The sequence below is a fragment of the Canis lupus genome, chromosome 36 (genome assembly GCF_048164855.1).
Source record: "Canis lupus baileyi chromosome 36, mCanLup2.hap1, whole genome shotgun sequence".
Taxonomy (NCBI): domain Eukaryota; kingdom Metazoa; phylum Chordata; class Mammalia; order Carnivora; family Canidae; genus Canis; species Canis lupus.
Genome location: NC_132873.1, coordinates 9708309 through 9730161, shown reverse-complemented (window position 1 = coordinate 9730161; position 21853 = coordinate 9708309). Strand labels below are relative to the sequence as shown.

At 35.9% G+C, this 21853-nt stretch overlaps 1 protein-coding gene and 1 long non-coding RNA gene across 11 annotated transcripts in view; one reads left to right on the top strand and one right to left on the bottom strand.

The window, feature by feature from the left end:
* Positions 1–21853, top strand: part of SPAG16 (sperm associated antigen 16) — a 908675-nt gene that overhangs the window by 414434 nt on the left and 472388 nt on the right. For all 9 annotated transcript variants that reach the window (XM_072812774.1, XM_072812773.1, XM_072812772.1 and 6 more), the window contains one exon: positions 19064–19207. In XM_072812774.1, coding sequence (XP_072668875.1) covers positions 19064–19207 — 144 coding nt within the window. The remainder of the gene's footprint in view (positions 1–19063; positions 19208–21853) is intronic.
* Positions 6121–20876, bottom strand: LOC140625491 (uncharacterized). Of its 2 annotated transcripts, none has more exons than XR_012024822.1 (4): positions 20796–20876; positions 7978–8011; positions 6919–6995; positions 6121–6478 (listed from the first exon to the last, which is right to left on the bottom strand). It is a non-coding gene; the product is annotated as an uncharacterized lncRNA (long non-coding RNA). The 2 variants fall into 2 exon arrangements; XR_012024823.1 differs by having other exon boundaries at positions 6121–6398.

The following is a 21853-nucleotide window of genomic DNA, read 5'->3' as shown; positions in this document are numbered from 1 at the left end:
CAACCAGTTAGAGGAAACCAGAAAAGCCTTTTTGGGAGAAGGAATCTTAAAAACAGGATTTCTAAGTCTCAAATAGGGCTAGTATTGTTGAGTGGGAAGAGGGGTAGTATGTGGGTTATGGAGGAACAAGCAAGATATCATTAGGCAGCCCTAGTGGAAACAAACAAAAAGATAAGCTTGAAAAGTACATTGTATGTGTTATTGTGCTTATTTGTGGATCAGAGGATAGTGTAGTTTGATGGAAAAATACTGGAAACTGTGACCAGAAACTATAATAATAATCATTACAAAATGTGCTGAAGAGTACCTGGGTGGCTCAGTCGGTTAAGCATTCACCTTTGTCTCCGGTCTTGATCCTTAGGCTCCCTGCTCAGTGGGGAGTCTCCTCCTCCCTCTCCAGCTGTATCTACCCCCACTCATTCTTTCTCTCTCTCTCTCTTTCAAATAAATAAAATCTAAACAAAACAAAACAAAAACATGCTGAGGCTTAGTAGGTCCAGAGTATGTTTCTGATATAATAGGTCCTGAAATGTGTCTCAATCTGAAAACATAGCCTTTGCTAATGTCTCAAATAGACTTTACAGCTCTGCTGAAGTTCATTTACTGCCAACTAATTTACCTAGGTATATAAATTTCCATTAATTCTTACAATGGAAAAGAGAATTTTGTCATTATTGAACTTCATTTTTGTTTTTTAATAGATGGTTCTTATGGAAAAGAAAAAGACTTTTTGTTATGCTTCTCTCACACCTGAAAAAATAGCCATAAGTATGACAATTGTGGATGAGAGCAATTGGTAGGTAAAGACAGACTTATGTTGGCAAGATTGTTTCTTCACTTAGCTTGAAACTGATTGCGCACAAGAGCAGTTTGGCATTATCCCTGGTGGTGCTAGGAAGAAGGAATTCACATTCATTTTAGATCCTTGGTTTACTTATTTTCTTCCCTATTTGTCTGCTGGATATTAGCATCTTTTTCCCCCCCTGGGGAAAAATTTTTTCCTTAATAAAATAAGTGAAATAATCACCTTAATGGAAATAGAATTAAAATTTGATAATTACTTAACTGCAACAATAATTTGCAGGGGCTTAGCATTACTTTATTCATGCTCGCATTTTTTTACTAAAATGTTGATGTATTTTTAAGATTTCATTACTTTTCAGGTTTAAAGTAGTTATATTTTAGTTAATGAAATATAATGCATCGTATTTGGTAATTGAGGATTTATTTTTTAAGTACAGAGAATGTTCTTTCTTATAGACTGTAATTGTAGCTACATTCATTGTGTCAAATTATGTATGCATTATTAGACCTTCAAACCCCATAATAAATTATGTATGTTACTGTTTGGGGGCGTTTGCTTAGTGGCACAAATATTTATATAACAAAAATCTAAGTTATATTTATAAGCAAGAAAACTGAAATGTCTACACTCTTTAGGATCTAACTTCTCTTAATGGTAGGAAAAAGAGTATTTTAATGGCCAAAATGGGATGAAATACAATTCCTAAATAATTTTTATTTTTTTTATTTTTATTTTTTTAATTTTTATTTATTTATGATAGTCTCACACACACACACACACACACACACACACACAGAGGCAGAGACACAGGCAGAGGGAGAAGCAGGCTCCATGCACTGGGAGCCCGACGTGGGATTCGATCCCGGGTCTCCAGGATCGCGCCCTGGGCCAAAGGCAGGCGCTAAACCTCTGCACCACCCAGGGATCCCCTAAATAATTTTTAAATTCACAATTCAAAATTTATGTTCATTTCTATGGTCTTATAAAATAGGTGTTTGGCAGAAAACCATTTTTTAAGGCTAATAACACTTGAAAGCATAACACCTCATATAACATAGGAGTTAAGAATTGTGGATTTTGTACAATTGTTCTAAAGATTATAATTTCCTGAACTCCCAAAGCTTTAGAATATTACAAAATGTAATTCTTTAATTGTCATAGACAATTCTAAAATTGTCTTATGAAGCTAGTCATGGAAAACCCACATATTCCAATGGAGAAGTATCTACTGGATTAGTAATATAAGTAAGGAACTAAGAACTTAGTTTGAATAGCATATATTATTATTGTGGTGCATATATTAGACACATTGTTTTTTTAATACATTGAAATTAGATTTATTGTCAGTTTCCACAGAGCTGTCTGGCATTTTATTTGTCTTGTTTTTGTTTTCTTTTGTTTTTATGATTTGTTTAATGGTAGTAAATTGTATGTTTATATTATTTACCAAAAAATTTATATATGCAATCAGTATTTAGACATCTGATTGCATTGCCTGTATCTTGCCATTTAGATAGGTGTACTAAGGAAGTGAATTGTTAGAAATAGGAGATGGATATATTAGGTTTAACACCTTGTTTACCAAAGTATCATTTTGTTAATATCCAAACTAGATATTGTGGAACATCATTACACTGAAAAATGAATCCTTAATGCATTCATTGAAAAATGAATTCTTAGCATAGTATGCTTATCTCTTTCTGCATTTGAATGGCTCTTGAATGGGGAGGTAAACATTCCCCTGAGGCTAATATGCAAGTTTTCTGTATTTCTAGAGAAAGCTGAGAGGCAAAACTAATATACCTGAAAAACTCCTTAAGTGACTTTAAGATTATTAGAGATATTTATACAAAATAGCACTCATCCCCATTCTTGACCATTGTACTCTACTAAAACCAGAAATTTTCATAATTGGCTATGACAAAGATAAGGACAGGATATATTACTGTTGTCATAGAGGGAATAGAACTAAACCAATAATTCTGTGTTGCATTCAGGCAGCAAAGTACTGATCAATAGTTTTGGATCTTTTCCAGCCTTTGCCTAAAAACTAACTTAGTAGGAGATCCATAATGATGACTCCCTGGGTGGGTTAGTATAAAGTAAGAATCCATCACTTTTTTCCATTTGAGTCTGCATTTCCAATGAGCATTAAAAGACTGAAAACATCAGCTGATAAGCAACTGACTTTCCCCCATCCCACCCTCATTAAGCACTATATATAAGTTAGAAGAATTCAGATATTTTTTTAAAGAAATTGAAAAGATGTTTAAATTCAATTATCATTTAGTTTCAAATTTAAAAATTGAGAAATTTGAAAATGATTTTTTTTTTAAGATTTTATGTATTTATTCATAAGAGACACAGAGAGAAAGGCAGGCAGAGGCAGAGGGAGAACCAGGCTCCATGCAGGGAACCTGATGTGGGACTCAATCCTGGGACTCTAGGATCACGCTCTGAACCGAAGGCAGACACTCAACCACTGAGCCACCTCGGTGTCCTGAATGTGATCCCTAAGTGTGGAAATAATGAATAAAATAATAACCAGCATTTAATTGAGCGCTCAATAGGAGACCGGTGCTTTCCTAAGTGCTTTCTATGTATTTTAATTTAAATTTTATTTAATGCTTCAGCATTAATGTTCTATAAATGAGAAAATAAATGTACAGACGAGTAATTCATTTTATTCATTTGAAGTATGGAGAACATTATTTTAGAAGTCTTAAGAAAATTCTAGAAAAGAAAAGCCTTATTATTTATCTCAAGAAAGCCTATTTTTTAAAAGTAACTTCTAAATTTTAGAGTTTGAGGTTTCATATTATTTGAGAAATTGTCTTATGAAGCTAGTCATGGAAAACCCACATATTCCAATGGTTACTAATCCATGTACTTGACCCACATTAAAACCATTTACAAGTCTGTAAAGGCAGCAACAAACCTAAAAGTACAAGGCACATTTGAAGCAACCCAGGTAGGTACTACTACCAGGATCAAATTCAGTGTGTCCAAGATTATGAAAAACATGTTACTTTTGTCTTCCAAATGCTAATGCGTGTCTTTTTCTGAAGATCTGGAATTTAGAAAATGTGAATATATAGGCTTTTACTTGATTAAGCCAAGTGCTCATTGAGACCTAAACATAAGACTCTGAAAGGTAGAAATAAAATATTAGCTTTTACTGATAAAAGTTAAATTAGTGGGATATTTTGATATGTGGCCACATTGGGCTTTCTACCACTCTACTCATGCAAGGCTGGCTAATTGGGGCACAGGTAATACTGAGTGATGATAACCAGCCCTATCCTAGCAATATACAGCACATAAGTGTTGAAAAAGTGTGTTTAGTACAGGCAAAGAGAAGAGACAGAAGCTAGAAGGAACTGAAAACTGTAACTGTAACTCCAAAGTTTTACCTGGCCAGATAGATTAAGTTTTTCCTGCATCTCAGAAGAGTGAAGGTGGAGAGAGGCTAGGACTGTAACTCTTAAAGGAAATTCTTCATCTAAAACACAAGACCTGGGGGATCCCTGGCTGGCTCAGCGATTGAGCATCTGCCTTCAGCCCAGGGCGTGATCCTGGAGTCCTGAGATCCAGTCCCACATCAGGCTCCTTGCATGGAGCCTGCTTCTGCCTCTGCCTGTGTCACTGCCTCTCTCTCTCTCTCACTCTTTCTCATGAATAAATAAATAAAACAACAACAACAACAACAAAACAACAGAATCCTCACAAAACCTGGTGACAAGCTTCCTTCTATTTTATTATTACAGTGATAATTATAATTTGATATTTATAATTAGAGCCATTTGCAAGAGTTGTAGATTTATCATAGTTCAGAGCAGCAGGTTTGGTGGCAGCAACATTAGGAATAAGAAAGCAAAAACCTAAAGGTCAAGGATCTCGTTGCCTTCTAATTGCTGTCATATCTGCAGACTGTCAGAGAACAGGATTAGAACAAGGAACACTCATTTTGCATAAAGATTTTCTATTTCTCTTGACATTTCCAACAACTCAGTAGCATGACCAAATGAAATCTGAAATAATGGATGGGAAAAGTTAGGTGGGAGGACTATCCAATGTAAGAGTTCTGTCTCAGCCTAATTAAGATTCAAAAATCAGATGGAAAAGATGATGTCAAAGAAGAAAAATTACAAGGAAATTGTGGTAATTGATGAAGAGAGACTATAATTGATAGAAAGGAATGAAAATGGTGATTTCAGTTATCTCTGATTTCTAATAAGATTGCAGGGACTTACAGCAAAATGTTTTGGAATGTCTAGCAGGTAAAGATTATTAGGTCAAAAACATTAATTCACATGAAATTTGAAAATCATTGTATATAATATTCACAGTATTTACCAATTTTCAGTCAACTAAATTAAATGCTTCAGATTACAAATCCAGTAACACAGGAAGGATACCTTCTATTTTCCTTGTTATGCTAATTAGTGAAATCTTGAACTCATGCTAAGTAATCAATACATGCTGATTGATTATGGGTGATTTGTAGGCTCTAAGAATGGCAGATTATTTTTTACAGATTTTATTTATTTATTTGAGAGAGAGAGAGCATGAACAGGGGGAAAAGGTAGAGGGAGAAGCAAACTCCGTGCTGAGCAGGGAGCCCATTGGGGAACTCGATCCCAGGACCCTGGCATCATTACCTGAGCTGAAGGCAGACGCTTAACCAACTGAGCCACCCAGGAGCTGAAGGATAGATTATTTTTAAAATGAGTGTTAAATGTGCAAAGCTATAATCAAGTTTTTGCTATTTTACCAATGAAGGGGAAACAATGCTGTAATAAATGTTAACTTATCTATATGTAATGTAACTCTGGGATCGAGTCCCACATCAGGCTCCCTGCATGGAGCCTGCTTCTCCCTCTGCCTGTGTCTCTGCCTCTGTCTCTCATGAATAAATAAAATCTTTTAAAAAATTTTTTGAATTCCAAATTAAAGTTTGTTGTAAGATAACAATAGAACAATTTAGCATACATGGCAACACAGATAAATTGAAAACACAGGACAAGGTTCCCAAATATTTACTAAGCGGCAGTGAAGAGTGATGCTGGAATTTGATGTTTTTCACAATGCATGTATAACATGGTATATATCCAAATGGTAAGTCATCTTGGCTTTAATGTCCAATGACCATGACTCTAAATGCTATGCTTTAATAGCTTAAACATTTTCTCTTACGGAAACTGCCACAGAAAACAAATACATATAATAATAAGTGGGGAAAAGTAAGTGTTAATATTTTATTTTATTCTGAATCATAGCACATAATTTAAAATTTGTTAAGAAATGTTTTTGTTATTTCAATAGCAGTAAATGGGAAAAATGTAAAGAGAGGCATTTTTCTGACTTCATAAAAAGAATATCTCAAACAGTATAAAGTATAAAATAATGCATCTGTGTCAGGAGTTTTTTTCATCTTAATTTGTGTAGAGGGAAAACCAGAAGCCCTCAGTGATATACAACAAGAATTCGATGCTCAGGCACCCGAGGTGTAGTCATCTTGGTAATTCTTTTTGTAGCTAGTTGTTGGTTCTTCTGGTCTTGACTGTACTCACATGTGCATGAGGCAGCTGATCTGGTATGGGATGAAAATCAGGACATCATAGTTCTGCTCCATGCATCTCTCATCCCCCATCAGATTTGGGAGGGTATGTCCTTCTCATGATGATAAGAAGGGGAAAAAAGAGAGCAAGCCCAATCATGAAAACATTCTTCAAGCCTCTTGGGTGTGCCACATTTACTAATATGTCATTGGTTAGTGCAAGTCATAGCATCAGGCCCATAATTACAGTTGGGAAAGATAGATTAGACCCACTCTCCAGGATAGTTTTCCTAATGTAGACATATTCCTGGATTCCAGGGATTTGGACATTGTTGGTTCACGACCTCCTCTGAAGCTTTCCAGGTGTAATCTGAAATCAGTCCCCATGCTCAGAAGGCAGGAAGAGACTGAAAAAAGAGGTGGCCCACTCCAGGGTGGTAGGTGTTTTAATAAGCAAGGAAACTTATATACAAGGCTTGTCTTGAGTGGCAGCAATAGGAGTGGATCCCCAAGTCCACCTGCCAAATCTTAAAAGTTTCTACAGAGGTCTTACCTGGGTTCAGTCACATATACGATGCATGTATACTCAGCATCATATCACTGTCTCAAGGCCATGTCCCCAGAACAGCTCTGGAAATGAGAAAAGAAACCATAACCCACATTCCAAGGACTGGGGAGAGGATGAGGAGGCTGTGTTTGCCTGAGTCCAGCTCTTAAGTCAACCAACACTCAAGTCTTTTGAATGACCTCTCCCTCCAGACGTGGACATTTTGGGGAGACAATTCTGTTTACTGTAAGAACTTCCTAAATATCTTCTGTGTGAGAAAGTGCTCTCAAAGCTATTTAAAATAATAGTTGGAATAGTTAAATTTTTGAACACTAGGAATTACACTATTTATGAATTATTTAATCTCCTATATGAGCTAAAGATGTTTATTATTCCTATTTTGCTAAAGAGGAAACTAAAGCTTAGCTATCTTCCAAATGCTAAGTCCAGTTACACAGACCACAGAACCTTTAGGGTAACTGCTATATAGAGCTCCTTTGCTTAAACTCTTGCTGATTGTCTTAACCAAAAAAGAAAATTATCATGACATATGAAGTTCTTTCTATTTCTGTCAAACTTCTAACATGCTATAACAAAATAATTTCCTTTTGGCAAAATGTTCTAGAATAAAAGTGATTTTTATTAATACATTTGGAACTTTGTGTTCAGAATTGTCAGTGCCTAAGTTTACCCAAAATATTTCCTGTGGTTATCTGCCCACATCATTCTTTTCTCCCCTTCAGTTTGAATTCTGCTTTAATGCATTGATTATATTGATAAAGATGTGGGGGGAGTGGCAAGGAAGCAGCTGATCTGTTGTATAAGAGGATGGAAAGATATGGAGTAGAATTGTAATAAGTGAAGTTATTAAATCAGATGAAATTTTACAGGTCAGTGAAACCTTATACTGAGAAAATATAAAGCAGAGTACATAAGCACACAGAACCTTAGACTCCTAGGCATTCTTATACCTGCATGAGTGAGGTAAAGAGAGGCCAGCAAGACACAGGGGAAGCTTAAATAAGCAGGATTAAGGGGTCGATAAACAGTGCAGCAAACACTTACCTCTCCTGGTTGTTCTTATAGTTTCTTTTCCTCACTAAGGACAATATAAAAAACAAAATGTTAAAACGCAAATTATACATACATGCACACACACAATGCAAAAGGTAACTGGTAACAGAGCCAAGTTGTATAGTGAAGCTTTGAATAATTTTAAGAGGGTCTCTGCTGCAGGCATTGAATGTTGCGTAAAGAAAGTAATTAGAGTTATTTATGATAGAAAATAGTTGATTAAGCTGTGTGCTTCAGAGAACTGAGGATGGTACAGTTCTCTGATGCAGTTTTCTTTCTCCCTCTGAATTGGTAGAAGTCAAAGTAGATAACCAGGGAACTGAAAATCTACGCAGTTGTTCCTATTCTGATTGCAATATCGGGCTGGATAAAAACAGAGGCTCCAGCACTTACCTGAGATTGTAGCAGGTTGCTGCTGGGGCTGCTCTCCCTATTCCCTTTTCTTATCCAAAGTGGGTAGTTGGGAACAGAACAAGTAGCCAATACATACCTCTTTATTTTTGTTTCTTTCAAATGAAAAAGAAGATGTCAGCAGCATTTAGGATGCAAGATAAATTCATGGGAATAAAGGATAAAACAGCACCCTACCGCATGGCAAATTATCAGGACCCATTTCCTGTCTGTCCGTTGTCTTTCTTAATATGTCATTGTTTGGACCTATCTTTATCTACCTCATTCCTTCCGGAAGGTTTAAGTCCCACCATCTTATGTGTTTATCAGTTCCAAGTTTGGCCCAGTTGGCTACCTAATTCCACCCTGTGAACTTACATTTTTTATTATACTCCTCAGTTCTGGCTGTAGACATCTGGTTGCCAACCCTGAACTTCACTTGTTTGTAAGGCTTTCTAAATAGCTTTATTGAGATGTTTTATAACTGAGTTTTATTCTTGTCCCTTCACCCTCCTCCATTCACTGGGAAGTACTCAGGGGCTCGCTCACTGCAGCTCCTCATGACCCTCAACTACATACAGTGAGTGCCAAACTCAGAGACTAGGGCCCTCTCTTCTCCCCATAAGCCTTGCCACAGGGTCTCTGACACAAATGAGGCAGGGTGATATAGACTTAATCAGTCTTAGCACATGTTTTAGTCTAGAAATTGAAACTCAGATTGATCTCTGTAACCTATGATGATTTCAATATATTTCTTGAATTTCAAAATATATTCGTAAAAAAGCGCTAAATTTTACTAAATATTCTTCAAAAAAAAAACCATAAATAATTTTGGCTTTCTAATTTAATTATCAAATAGGCACCAAAAAAATGTCAATAGTTAAATATCCCAATCCTCACGTTAGCTTGGTGATTTCTAACAAATTTGGCCAAGTTCAGAACAGAATTCTGTGCTATAGCATGTAAATCTACCTTAATTCCATGTCTTAAATAGTAATACTTCCAATTATTCCTAGATTATACATCTAAGTTATATTTTTAAATATCCTCCTGGAAAAGAGATTTTATGACAGAGCTCTTACCATGGGGATGTTTGACTTTGGCTTAAAAAAGCATCTACTCTGTGTCACTAATATACCAAGATGTGAAATGGAAAATTTTTATATTCATAGCTACACAGAGTTCTTGTAAATTGCTGAAACATGAAATAACCAAATAAACTTTATTATTGAAATGGGTTTCTTAAGAACATAAACGTGTAATGTAACTTTCAAACCTGTTAAACCATGAAAGAACTACACCGATTTCATAACACAAAGCACAGTGTGTATAAAACTATGTAGCATAAAATGTTCAGCTGCCAAAGTAACAGAAAGGTTCCAGGAGGTATTTTCATAAATCTGGAAACAGTTAACCTGTTTTGATGATCTCCCTCATTCCATTTACCTGAATAGCAGGGCCTGGCTTTCTGTATCTTTGGAGTTAATAAATTCAATTTAGTTGAGTCTGTATTTTGAAATGGTCTTTCATATTAGAAAGTTCAACTTTCTGGAGAAAATGGAATGGTATTCTTCAGATTAAGAGTATCCTTTCATAAGTTTTGTTTTATTTGGTAAGTAAAACAACTGAATAAAGTGAAGGAGACAGAGTAAATGACATCACATTTTTTTTATGTGAGGAAACAGAGACATAATAAATTTAAATGACTTTTGTTCGAGGCCACTGGTCCCCAAGGTCTTAAGAATTTTCTTCTCGATGATAATTGGGAAATGGCATCACTTATGCACTCACCTGATTGGGACTATTTCCCACCCTGCGAAACATAGACAGTTAGCTGTGCAAATGAGGTCATAGGACAATTTTAAGGATTATTAGGCTGCATATTTGCATATATGTTGACTTTTCATAAATGACTTTTGAGTTGAGTGTTAATGGAAAATGTTTACCTGTGCATTTGGAGAATTTTTTTCATATTAAGATACAAATCTACAAATCTCAATGGCGTGTTTATATTAGTTTATACACATTAATATAACAAAAATGCTATTACTCTTATTTATAAGTAGTTGATTTAAGTAGCATTAGCTAAGATTGGACTTTCACCTGAAAGCTTTTCCTAGAAAACTGAAATTAAACTAATACTTAAGTTTAAAAAAAATATATACATTTGTGCTATGTAATTCAAAGAAAACAAAGATTTTGGGAAAGTTGTGTGGAACTTCACATAGGGTAAAAAAAGCCAAACAATTTATATCTTTTTTTTTTTTTAAAGATTTTATTTATTTATTCATGAGCGACTGAGAGAGAGAGAGAGTCAAAGACATAGGCAGAGGGAGAAGCAGGCTCCCCACACAGAGCCTGATGCGGGACCTGATCCTGAATCCCAGGATCAAGACCTGAGGTGAAGGCAGACACTCAACCTCTGAGCCATCCAGGCATCTCAATCTATATCTTGTTAAAAGGGATTTGGGTTTAATCTAGGAACTGCTTATATGAGTGATGTTACATAATGTGGGTGAATTTGTTCTTTTAATATATGGCCTTTTAAATACCTACTAAGTAATCTAAGTCACTGGTGAAGGCCTTTCCCCAACAAGGACCCAGAATACACATCCAGTCTTCCCTGCTTCATACCTGTTGATGGTTGCATTAGTACTACCAGCCAGGTAGCATGACAAAGGGAAGACTATTTGGTATGCCACTCTACTCCAAATTTATGTATGTATAAAGTTGAAATAACATTGAACAAGAAAAATAAAAAGAATTTAGCCTTTCTGGCTACCATCCAGGGCATTATTAATAAATCCCTAAACTATGAAAATGCCCCACCTATTTAGTAAAAATGAAATGAGGGTGCTACTTTCCGGATCTCGACAATACAAATCTGACTTAGCTTTGAGTAAACTCTATAATATCACAGTTTTTAAACTTAAAGTGACAGGGAAATATTAAGATTTAATATTTTCACATTTTCTTAGCTGACTTCTAAAAATGAACGTGACTTGATATCTTATTTTGACAGATTTCTAATTATTTTGTTTTGTGCACATATTCATTTTATAACTTTTATTCCAGTTTACTTTGGCATTTTTTAAAGTGTACTTAATTACCTAAAATTTCTTACTGGTGAAAACCAGCTATGAATTGACTCTTCCTAAAGATAATAATGAAATTCTTAATATACTAGAGTGACATCTGTCAAAATAATGAGGAGTTATCTGTTAAATGGATATAAAGCCATTATTTTTAGGTTACTGCCATATATTTTTAGCTAAGTGTCCAAATTTCTTTTCTTGTTCTGTCCTTTCTCATTTTCCACATAGTGGCTAGAGAGAGCTTTTCAATACTTATCAACCACATATCATTCTCCCACTTAAAACCATTAGATGATCGTAGGATAAATTTTATTCTTTTCTCAGCCTATGGGGCCCTACATGATCTAGTCCTTGTCCTTTTATTGTTCCCCATCCATCCTCAACACAGTGCTCGCTGGCTGCTCTCTGCAGTCACTCTGATCTTCCTTCTGTCCAGTGAATACACCAACTCCTTTCAGCCATAGTGCTTTTGCACATGCAGTCACCCATACCTGACACTACCTGCCCCTAAATCATCCTAAAGAAGCTTCTTCCTTCTTGCCATTCTGATTTCAGCTAGAATGTCACATCTTCCACGAGGACACCTCTAACCACCTCATTAAAATAACATTCCCCTGCAAATCATTGTCATATCACTTTGTTACTTTTTTCTTATAGCTGAATTATCTTGTTCAGTTATTTTATTATTGTTTGTTTCCCTCCATTCACATGCAAATGAATGAAGTGATGTGGGTGATCCCCGTCTGTTTTGCATACTGCATCATAGGCCCTTGACACATTTTTGTAGAAATAATGAAAAAAAAAAAAAAAAAAGGTGCATGTTAGAGTGCTCTGTAAATCCTGAAGCATGTCCAATTATAAGATGCAATTATTAGCTGAGTAACAATGAGACAAGTCTTTTATATATATTTGTCCTGGTAAACTGGATAAAAACGTGTGAGTGGGTGCTGTCCTTAAGGATAAGTAGATAAGCGGTCACCTAAAGTTATGGGGCACACATTTTGATATTGATTCATTTTCAAACTACTGTGCATCTTCTGTGTTAGAAATAATTAGAGCCTGCGAACTGAAGTGAAGGAAACATTTACAATGCTGAATAACCTAAAGTGAAGACAGGGGTATCTAATTAGTCTTTCTTCTGACAATCTTTTTTTTGGATTAATATTCTTCTCTTTGAAAAGTCTAACAGTGGTGCTTATGTCACCGACTCTACTGATAATTAATAGTGTTCGCCATACACCTACACATATTCCTTCCAAAATATTCTTGTGTGATGCCACTACTGGAAAGAACAGTTTCAATTAGAGAGGAGAGCTTTTGAAGTATAGATCATGTGGTCTATTATAAGGAATATGTCCTATTATAAAAGAAAAATCTCCCATAGAACATAATAGTTGATGTAACTTGCCTGGGATATTGTTTAACAAAACACTTTATGGATACTTCATCAGGACATGACTTGATGAAGAAGCAGGAGTAGCATTCATCCACATTTTTCTTTTTTTAAATCCCTAAGATGTTTTCCTGTACTATTTCCACCCCAGTCACAAGCTTATTAACTTGGGAATGAGGTGACAGGGCCTTTGTCTTTGAATCTTGTAATTATAATTAATAGTAAGTTAAAGGGAAGCAGAAAGCTTATATTCAAAGTTTAAAGTAAAATGACTTTGTGGCACTTAGGGCAGGTGCCAGAAGATATTAAGTAAGAGCTCATTATTCTTATTAATAAGAACTTCGGGGAGACATCTTTGAGAAGCAGAGTCATTTTATGGTTACAAGTTGGACACCTATCTGTGGACAGAGCTTGGGAGTGGAACTGTGCTCTTCTCATCTGAGGATGCTTAGGGCCTAGCAGAGGCTTTTCCAGATGGTTCCTTCACTAGTTTGTGCCAGTTTTATACATGAAGACAGAGATAGGAGTCAGTGTACACACACTGTCCACTGCTTCCTTCAATACATTTCTAAAAGTCATATCATGAAATAATCCTAAAACTTCATTATATTTACTTGTGAAAGTATTATGTGGGGGTGGGGTTGCATTTAACCAAATGATTTAATCCAATAAAGCCCAGCAGTGGCCAATGTCTGCCAGAGCCACATGGAAACATCATTTCTCTCTAAATATCTGCAATTTTAAGTACTAAATTTACTACCCATATTCTTTAAAAGAAGCGTAGATGATTTATAGAAGTTAACTACATGAAGGACCAGTTACAATGAGGTGTAATAGTGTTGAATAATAATAACAGCTAACTTGGGGATCCCTGGGTAGCTCAGCAGTTTGGTGTCTGCCTCCTTCGGCCCAGGATGTGATCCTGGAGTCCCGGGATCGAGTCCCACATTGGGTTCCTGCATTGAGCCTGCTTCTCCCTCTGCTTGAATCTCTGCCTCCCAGTCTCTCTCTCTCTCTCTCTGTGACTCATGAATAAATAAATAAAATCTTTTTTTTTAAATGTTAAAAAACATACAGCTAACTTTATGGAGAACCAACCATGTTCAGATATTGTTTCAAACACTTTGCATACGTCGACTTATTTTATCCTCACAACACCTCTATGAATGAGGCTTATGATTCCCTCCTTTTCACAAATATGGAAACTGAGACTGAGAGGTTATACATTAGCTACTAAGGAAGTTGTAGATCAGTATTCAAATCTGGGCATGCTGGTCTTAGGGACTCCGTCTGCCCTGTGATAATGTTCACTGTATTTTCATTACTTGTCTACCACTATTCTAAGTCCTCTACGTGTATTATTTAATTCCCAGAACAAATCTATGAGGTCAGTACTGTATTATTCCCATTTTTCAGATGAGGAAGCTGAGGGAAAGGCTAGTGAAATGACTTATCTGAGGATGCCTAGCAAGTAAACACTGAAGCAAGAGGTCAGACTCACATCTTACTTTGGAGCCTACACTCTTAAACACTAGGCCACTCCAACCATGTGGATGCTTTACATCAGGAATAGGCAAACTAGGGCCAGAGACCAAATCTGTCCCACCACATGGTTTTATAAATAAAGTTTTTTTTAGAACACAGCCTTGCTTATTCATTTATATTTTGTTTATTGCTGCTTTCATTCTACAATGGCAGAGTTGAGTAGTTACAGCAGAGACCATATGGTTCATAAGCCTAAAATATTTACTACCTGGCCCTTTACAGAAAAAGTTATCCAGCCTCTGCTTCAGAGCATAAGTGTTTCTTTCTCAATTATCTTCCTTTCATCCTTCACCACTCTGAGCCTAGCCAGTGTCTAATTTCCAGAAAATAACAAGTGACAGTAATAAAAACCTTTCAAACATCATTAGAAAATGAGCAAAAAAAAAAAAAAAAAAAAATCAGTTCTATAGAAAATCAAGGTGCATCTGAATTAATCCCTTAGATATAAATAAGACATTTGGATTGGTTTTTGCCATCTAAAAAGGGAAAAGGCAGTTGAGGGTCTGAGCTCCCTCTACTGAGAGACATGGACTCTGGAGACAATCTGCTCATATTCATGTCTTCACTCTGCCACTTCCTGGCTTCGTGACCCTGAGCAGATCACTTAACTTGCATGTATGCCAATTCCCCAATCTGCAAGATGGGTATAATAGTAGACCTAACTCATAGGGGCATTATGACCATTAAATGAGTTAATGCTTGTAATTTTATTATCAAGAACTGACTCCTATAAAGTGTTAATTATTTCTCCTGTTCTTCAATTTTTTCAAAAGACTAATTCAAAGCTAAGCAGAATAATAAAAATTGAATATACTGGGGAAGTTCTCAATGGATGAAAAGCCTATCAAATCAATGCTTAATAAATATCCTTCCACATTTTTCCTAACAGCGTGCTATATGAAAATAGGTGGATAAAAACTCATGGCTCTCTGACAGCTTGAAGTACAAGACAAGGCTCATAATAGTGCAACAGAATAAGATCTTTATTAAGTTCAACATATAATACATCAGCACAGAAACCTAATGCAGACAGGAATGTTAGAGAATGCTTCTCACCTGCTTTCCCCTACAGCACCAGAACATTTTAATTGTAAATGGTAGGGTCCACTATAGCCTTTAAGATACTCAGATGTCAAGTAGTACCTAGCTCTGATACATACACTGACAGTTCCTGGATATGCTCATAAACTCAGAGGTAACAGTGACTAAATGACTTAAGCATTTATGGGAAATGATATTATTGTCAAGCTTTTATAAGAATTGTTGATGTTTACAATATACACATAAAAATAATAAACTATGGGGCAGCCCGGGTGGCTCAGCGGTTTGGCGCCACCTTCAGCCCATGGTGTGATCCTGGAGACCCGGAATCGAGTCCCACATCGGGCTCCCTGCATGGAGTCTGCTTCTCCCTCTGCCTTTGTCTCTTCCTCTCTCTCTCTCTCTCTGTTTCTCATGAATAAATAACTAAAATCTTTAAAAAAAAATAATAAACTATGAAAGACTAGTACTAAGTAGAAGTAGCTAAATCATGAACCCCAAATTGAGACTATCCTAAGTTCAAAGTCAGCCTCCATCCATTCCTGAATGTGAACTTGAGCAACTTATATCTCAATCCCTACTTAGTCATAAAATAACAAAACTAATAGCACCAGTTAATCACTCATTCAGATACTTGACAAGCATTTATAGAATAGCTACCATGTGCCCGCCACTGTTAGGATTGAGTGTACAGCAAATACACAACAAACAGGCCTAAACTATTGCCCACCTCAGCTTTTATTTCCACTTATGAGAATTAAACATTTAGTACAAATTCTGGTACGCATTCAGTTTTCAAACAGTGCTGGATATCATTACTGTTAACTGATGAGGAAGAGGAAGAAGATTTCAGACACCAGTGCCTCACTGTGGAGTTGGTAATAACACTGAATTTATGCATCTTGAAAATGTTTCTGGTCCATGGCCCTTACCTTGTGTTCCCAGTCTTGATCTTTTTCCACACAGAGTGATCTGAGTTGGCATTTGCTGCTCTTGATTGGGGGTCTTTATGATTAGGACTATGACCCAGTATTGCTGATATACTTATTTAGTGACTAATCCAATAACAAGTATTGATTGATTGTTATGAAAACATTCTCATCTGTATATGCTGAGTATATTTCTGTTCACTTAATGACCATTTTCATGGATAGGGCTGCCTGAGTGGCTCAGTTGGTTAAGGGACTGACTCTTGGTTTTGGCTGAGTCATGGTCTCAGGGTACTGGAATCTAACTCTGTGTTAGGCTCTGAGCTCAGCAGGGAGTCTGCTTCCCTTCTCTCCATCTTCCCCTCCCTCCTCTCATGCATACACTCTCTCTCTAAAATAAATAAATCTTTTATAAAGACCATTTCATGGATGAAGTAAAATTATATTCAAAAAATAGAATATCAGTGCTTGATTGAAATTTATCCAGAATGATTAGAAGAAAACTCTTTGAGATTCTTTAAAAAAAAAAAAATCATTGTTAGAAAAGATCTATCTGAGCAATAAAACCAGAGACTGTGATGAGTAGGATCAGATCATGCCAAGTGGAAGTAGACATTCCAGGTGGCTTGGAGGAGACCCCAAAGTAGAAGGGATCAGAAAGAGTTTGGAAAAACACTTTCAAAACTGATTAACTACCAATGAGTTTGTGTTTATATTTTTTTCCTTAACTTCTACAAACAGCTCCCCTCACAAAAGTCATTTTGGAAACTTATCTTTCAAAGTCTGTAAAGACATCAATGATTTTAGTTATCTTACTTAAAGAGGGTAATTTATCATCTAGTCAAGTGTGCACGTGTCTGCCAGGAAAGCTTCGAGCCAACATATATCATACTCAGTAGCTTCAAGGATTTGGTTTGCCTTCTTATGTGTGTTTGAATATAGAATTCATTTCAATCTGACATTTTTTACCTCTCATCATATTTTTTCTTCTAATTAAGTTCTATAAATGTATCCTCTACCACATTTGAGCTGTAATAAATTCTTTTCCTGGATTGGCCTTCTGAAAGTCACAAACCAACATTGTGATGAATTGCAAAATGACTAATTCCCCTTTTGTGTTTATTTTGAGCAGCAGAATGCTGGAGAAAAATGAAGCAGAGTTTCACTAGAAAGAAGGTCCTGCTTATAGTAGTTACATGCCTGTAAATTGAATATTTTCAACACTAACTGACCCCAGCAGATTTCTGAAATTGCATAGGTCTAATTCAAGGACATAATTTTTCAGCCCCAAGTTTTGGGATTTGATGGTATTACTGGAAGGGATCCATACTGAGGAAAGTTTTCCTCTCATATAAGCCCTGGAGTTAATGATGTAGATGTGCACTGAGACCATGATGTCATTGGGAAATAGATTTCTTAAATTCTGTATTGCAGAAGAAAGGAACAAGGCTATTCACAGAATGGACTGCAGGAGAAATGAATGTAAAAATTTTATTTTGGGGGCAGCCCCAGTGGCACAGCGGTTTAGCGCCGCCTGCAGCCTGGGGTGTGATCCTGGAGACCCGGGATCAAGTCCCAGGTCGGGCTTCCTGCGTGGAGCCTGCTTCTCCCTCTGCCTGTGTCTCTGCCCCCTACCCCCCGAATAAATAAATAAATAAATAATTTTTTTAAAAGATTTATTTTTTAAGTCTTTATTTGTTTTACTTTGCTATATTATAAGCAAGTAAATGTATCTTTGATTTGAGATGGCTATGCTGAAATTGAATAATTTGTTGGTAATATATAGGCTGGCATTTTAATAGGTGCTTAGCAGTGGGCACATTTGTTCCTATTACATTGTAAAGCATAGATGAAACTCTATATAAATAAGATTAAAGCATTGCCATAGATAAAATATCAGGCATTAACCTTGTAGACTCTTGATTTTAGAATGGTTTAACTCCAATATTTAAATAGCCACAATGATCATAGCCCAGTTCAAATAATACTGCTTAATGTGTTAATCATTAATTTTACATACTTCTTTCTCATTTCTCTCTATGCCTTTATAAAGTGGGAATTGCCTTATGCATCCTGAATTCATTACTGTAATTTGTGTACTGTGCATTGACTGAAGCCAATTTAAGTGGCATATTAGCTTAGAATTTGAGCTTCTTCACTTTGTGTAGATAGTGGGCCTTGGAGTTAATGTTTCATTTATAGTATTTGTTATAGAGCTATGATAATATGGTTATGATTCATGATCTTTTCCTGGATAATGCCTGATTTAAGATACACTGTAGTCTGAAAAGAATCTTAATTTTTTTTTTCTGTTAAGCATGGCTACTGGTCCACATATCCTCACACCAAACCATGATTGGCATGACTTTTCCTTTATAAAAGGAAAATCAGAATTATTGTTTTCAAGTCAGGATTAAGACATTTGCCTTAACTTGTCATCATAGTTTGCAAACGAGAAATCTGAGATCCAGTAAAGTTTATTAGATTGATGGCAATCAGAGGCTGTAAGCATTAGAACTACAGCCAGGATGTAGAACCTGGCTCTTCTGACTCCTGAGCCAACACTCTGCAAGCGATCTTGCCTTGATAAAATGGGATAACCACTGTCATTTCACTTAATCAGAATGTGGAACCATTTGCTATTATCTCCTCACAACACTCTTTTCTTGTCTCTCCCTGTGCAGTGTCATCATGCACCCCCACAAAGACATCCTAGTCACCTGTGGGGAGGACCGTCTCTGGAAGGTAGTGGGGCTCCCCAAAGGCAACGTGCTTCACACAGGATTTGGCCATACCGACTGGCTTTCCAACTGCTGCTTCCATCCCAGGTCAGTACACACAACTCCCTGAACCTGCTTCCACTCTCCAGGAATGCACTTGTTTATGTTTTGTCACTCTACTGGCTTTTTAAAAAACTACTTTATTGAAATATGAAATGACATACAAAAAAAATTGTGCAAAGTTAATATATGCAACTTGGTAAGTTTGAAGATAAATGTACATCCCTGAAATGACCACCACAATCTATGCCATAAACACACCTATTGTCTCTGAAAATATCCTCCCACCCACATTACTATTAATTATAAGATACTTAAAATCTACCCTCTTAAGAATTTTTAAGTATACAATATAGAGGATCCCTGGGTGGCTCAGCGGTTTAGCACCTGCCTTTGGCCCAGGGCGTGATGCTGGAGTCTCGGGATCGAGTCCTGCATCCCGCTCCCTGCATGGAGCCTGCTTCTCCCTCTGCCTGTGTCTCTGCCCCTCACTCTCTCTCTCTTTCTCTCTCTCTGTCTCTCATGAATAATAAATCTTTTTTTTTTCAAAGAAAATTTTAAGTATACAGTGTAATATTATTGACTCTATGTTCTACAATAGATCTCTAGGACTTAGTCATCTTATATAAATGAAAGTTTGTACTTGGCTAGCTTTTATGACACTTTTCTCTCTGGAACCCCACACCCTCCACTGAATTTTGAGACATGTAGATAAATGGTTTTCTTGGCTTTTATTATATTGACTTTAGATTGATAGCTTTTGATATTTGGAACATGTAAAAGTCCACATGCTAACACACTTAGCAAAAGTAAGAGGTATCCCAGGACAAGCACAATTAATGCTCCTTGTACATGCAAGCTCTGATAAGGCACATGGATTTCTAGTCAAGAATGCATGCCAGTCTTTACTTTGCTTGTTAATCTTACAGGTTTTCCTCTTAGAATTAAGTTATCTACTAAAAGGGATTAGAAGGCAGTGATCAATTTCTTTAAAAATTTAATGACACTCAAAATATTAGAACAAAGTAAAACTGAAGGCATTGAACCCTGTAATTGCAGAATTTACTGTATTTTGGTATCCAGAGGCCAAGGGCACAGAAGTAAAGACATTGTTAAACACATAGGTACTTATTTCTAGTGGCAGAAAGTTCTGCCCACACTCGTTCCAGGGGCAACTCCTTTTCTACTGCCCAGTCCTGACTGTATTCTCTTATTCATCATTACACTGTTTAACATTTGTAAACACTCTTACAAGTGGCTCTAACACTCTCTGGTCTAGGTACTTTTGGGGACACATAGTTATTGGTACAATTTCTAAACCATCCCATTGGGAAATTTTGGTCTTACGAGGACTCTATTGATTTATTTTCATGTTCACAAAATTCCTTTAAAAGAAAACCACTGTGTTTGTCTTATCCTTCATATGAATGCCAATGAAGTTAGATTGAAATAAAAATAAACTAAATTTTTCAGAAATTTGTGACTGAATGAGAACAGTGAGGAGATTTATTTTAATTTTTGAAAAGCTCCTTAAAGTGTAATTTATCTTTGGTACTAGATGTGTGAATTTAATTTTTAAACATGTAGTGCATTTCATATCTGGTATATAGATAAACAGATTCATGCCACTTCTTACCTCTTAGAAACATAAAGCCCATCTTGCTAGCAGAGACAATGCAATTAGTAGTATAGCCTATCACTTATGTAGCTGCTGGGCATGCTAATCAGATTTCCATAATGCCCTGTTACCATGGTAGCCAGGGACTCCGAGAATTTTCTCATTAGTGCTTGACCAGCATAAAGTCCTTTTAATAGATCTTCCTGTTTTCCCACTCAATTACTGAAATTAAAATGAGGTGAAATACATCATTATTCACTCACAATATGAATTTACATTTAGTACTTTTCTTTGGCAGAATTGTAGTAAAATGCAGCTACACTTTTTTTTTTTTTTTTCTAGTGTGTAGGGAATCCTGAGAAACAAATACATTTAACCTTAAATGTTCTTAAGTGAGAAATGCTGAATAGCAAGTGTTCTTTCTGTAGAGTTAGTAAAAAATAACGAATGATTATTAGAAATAACAAGAAAAAAACTCTTATATTTGGTGTAGAAATTAATTCAGAAAGAGTTTATATTTGAAACCTCAAAATTTTATAATGCAAACCAACATTGAAAAACATATGCATAATAAAAACCAATGTATAATATTATGTATGTAATATATATATGTACACACAAACATACATGTTTTAAAATTTGTCGACACTTAACACTTTCCGAAATTTAAATTTTTGAACTTTGATTTTTATTGTGGCTTAGGTAAATTGGTCAGTAAAAAAATAGTTTATTGTTGAAGGTAATATTTTTTCTATTTCTCTATATACTCATCTGTTAAAAAATTAAACATAAATTTGATTCAAATATGATACTTCAGTATGTAGTTGGATCTTTGGCTAAAGAATGCAATCGTAGTCTTTCTCAGAGCCCATTTGTGTGATCAGCTTGATTCTGCTCCCTGGGAAGAGGCTCAGAGTGGACATACTATGTACCTGATCCCTGTGCTCTTCACATAGGAAAAGAAACTTGTACATTTTATTTTATTTTTAATTGTAGTTGTTCCTGTGTTTCTGTGTAGCTATGACTAGAAACTGTAACTTACATTACTTCCAACTGGATGTCTTCCTGATTACTAT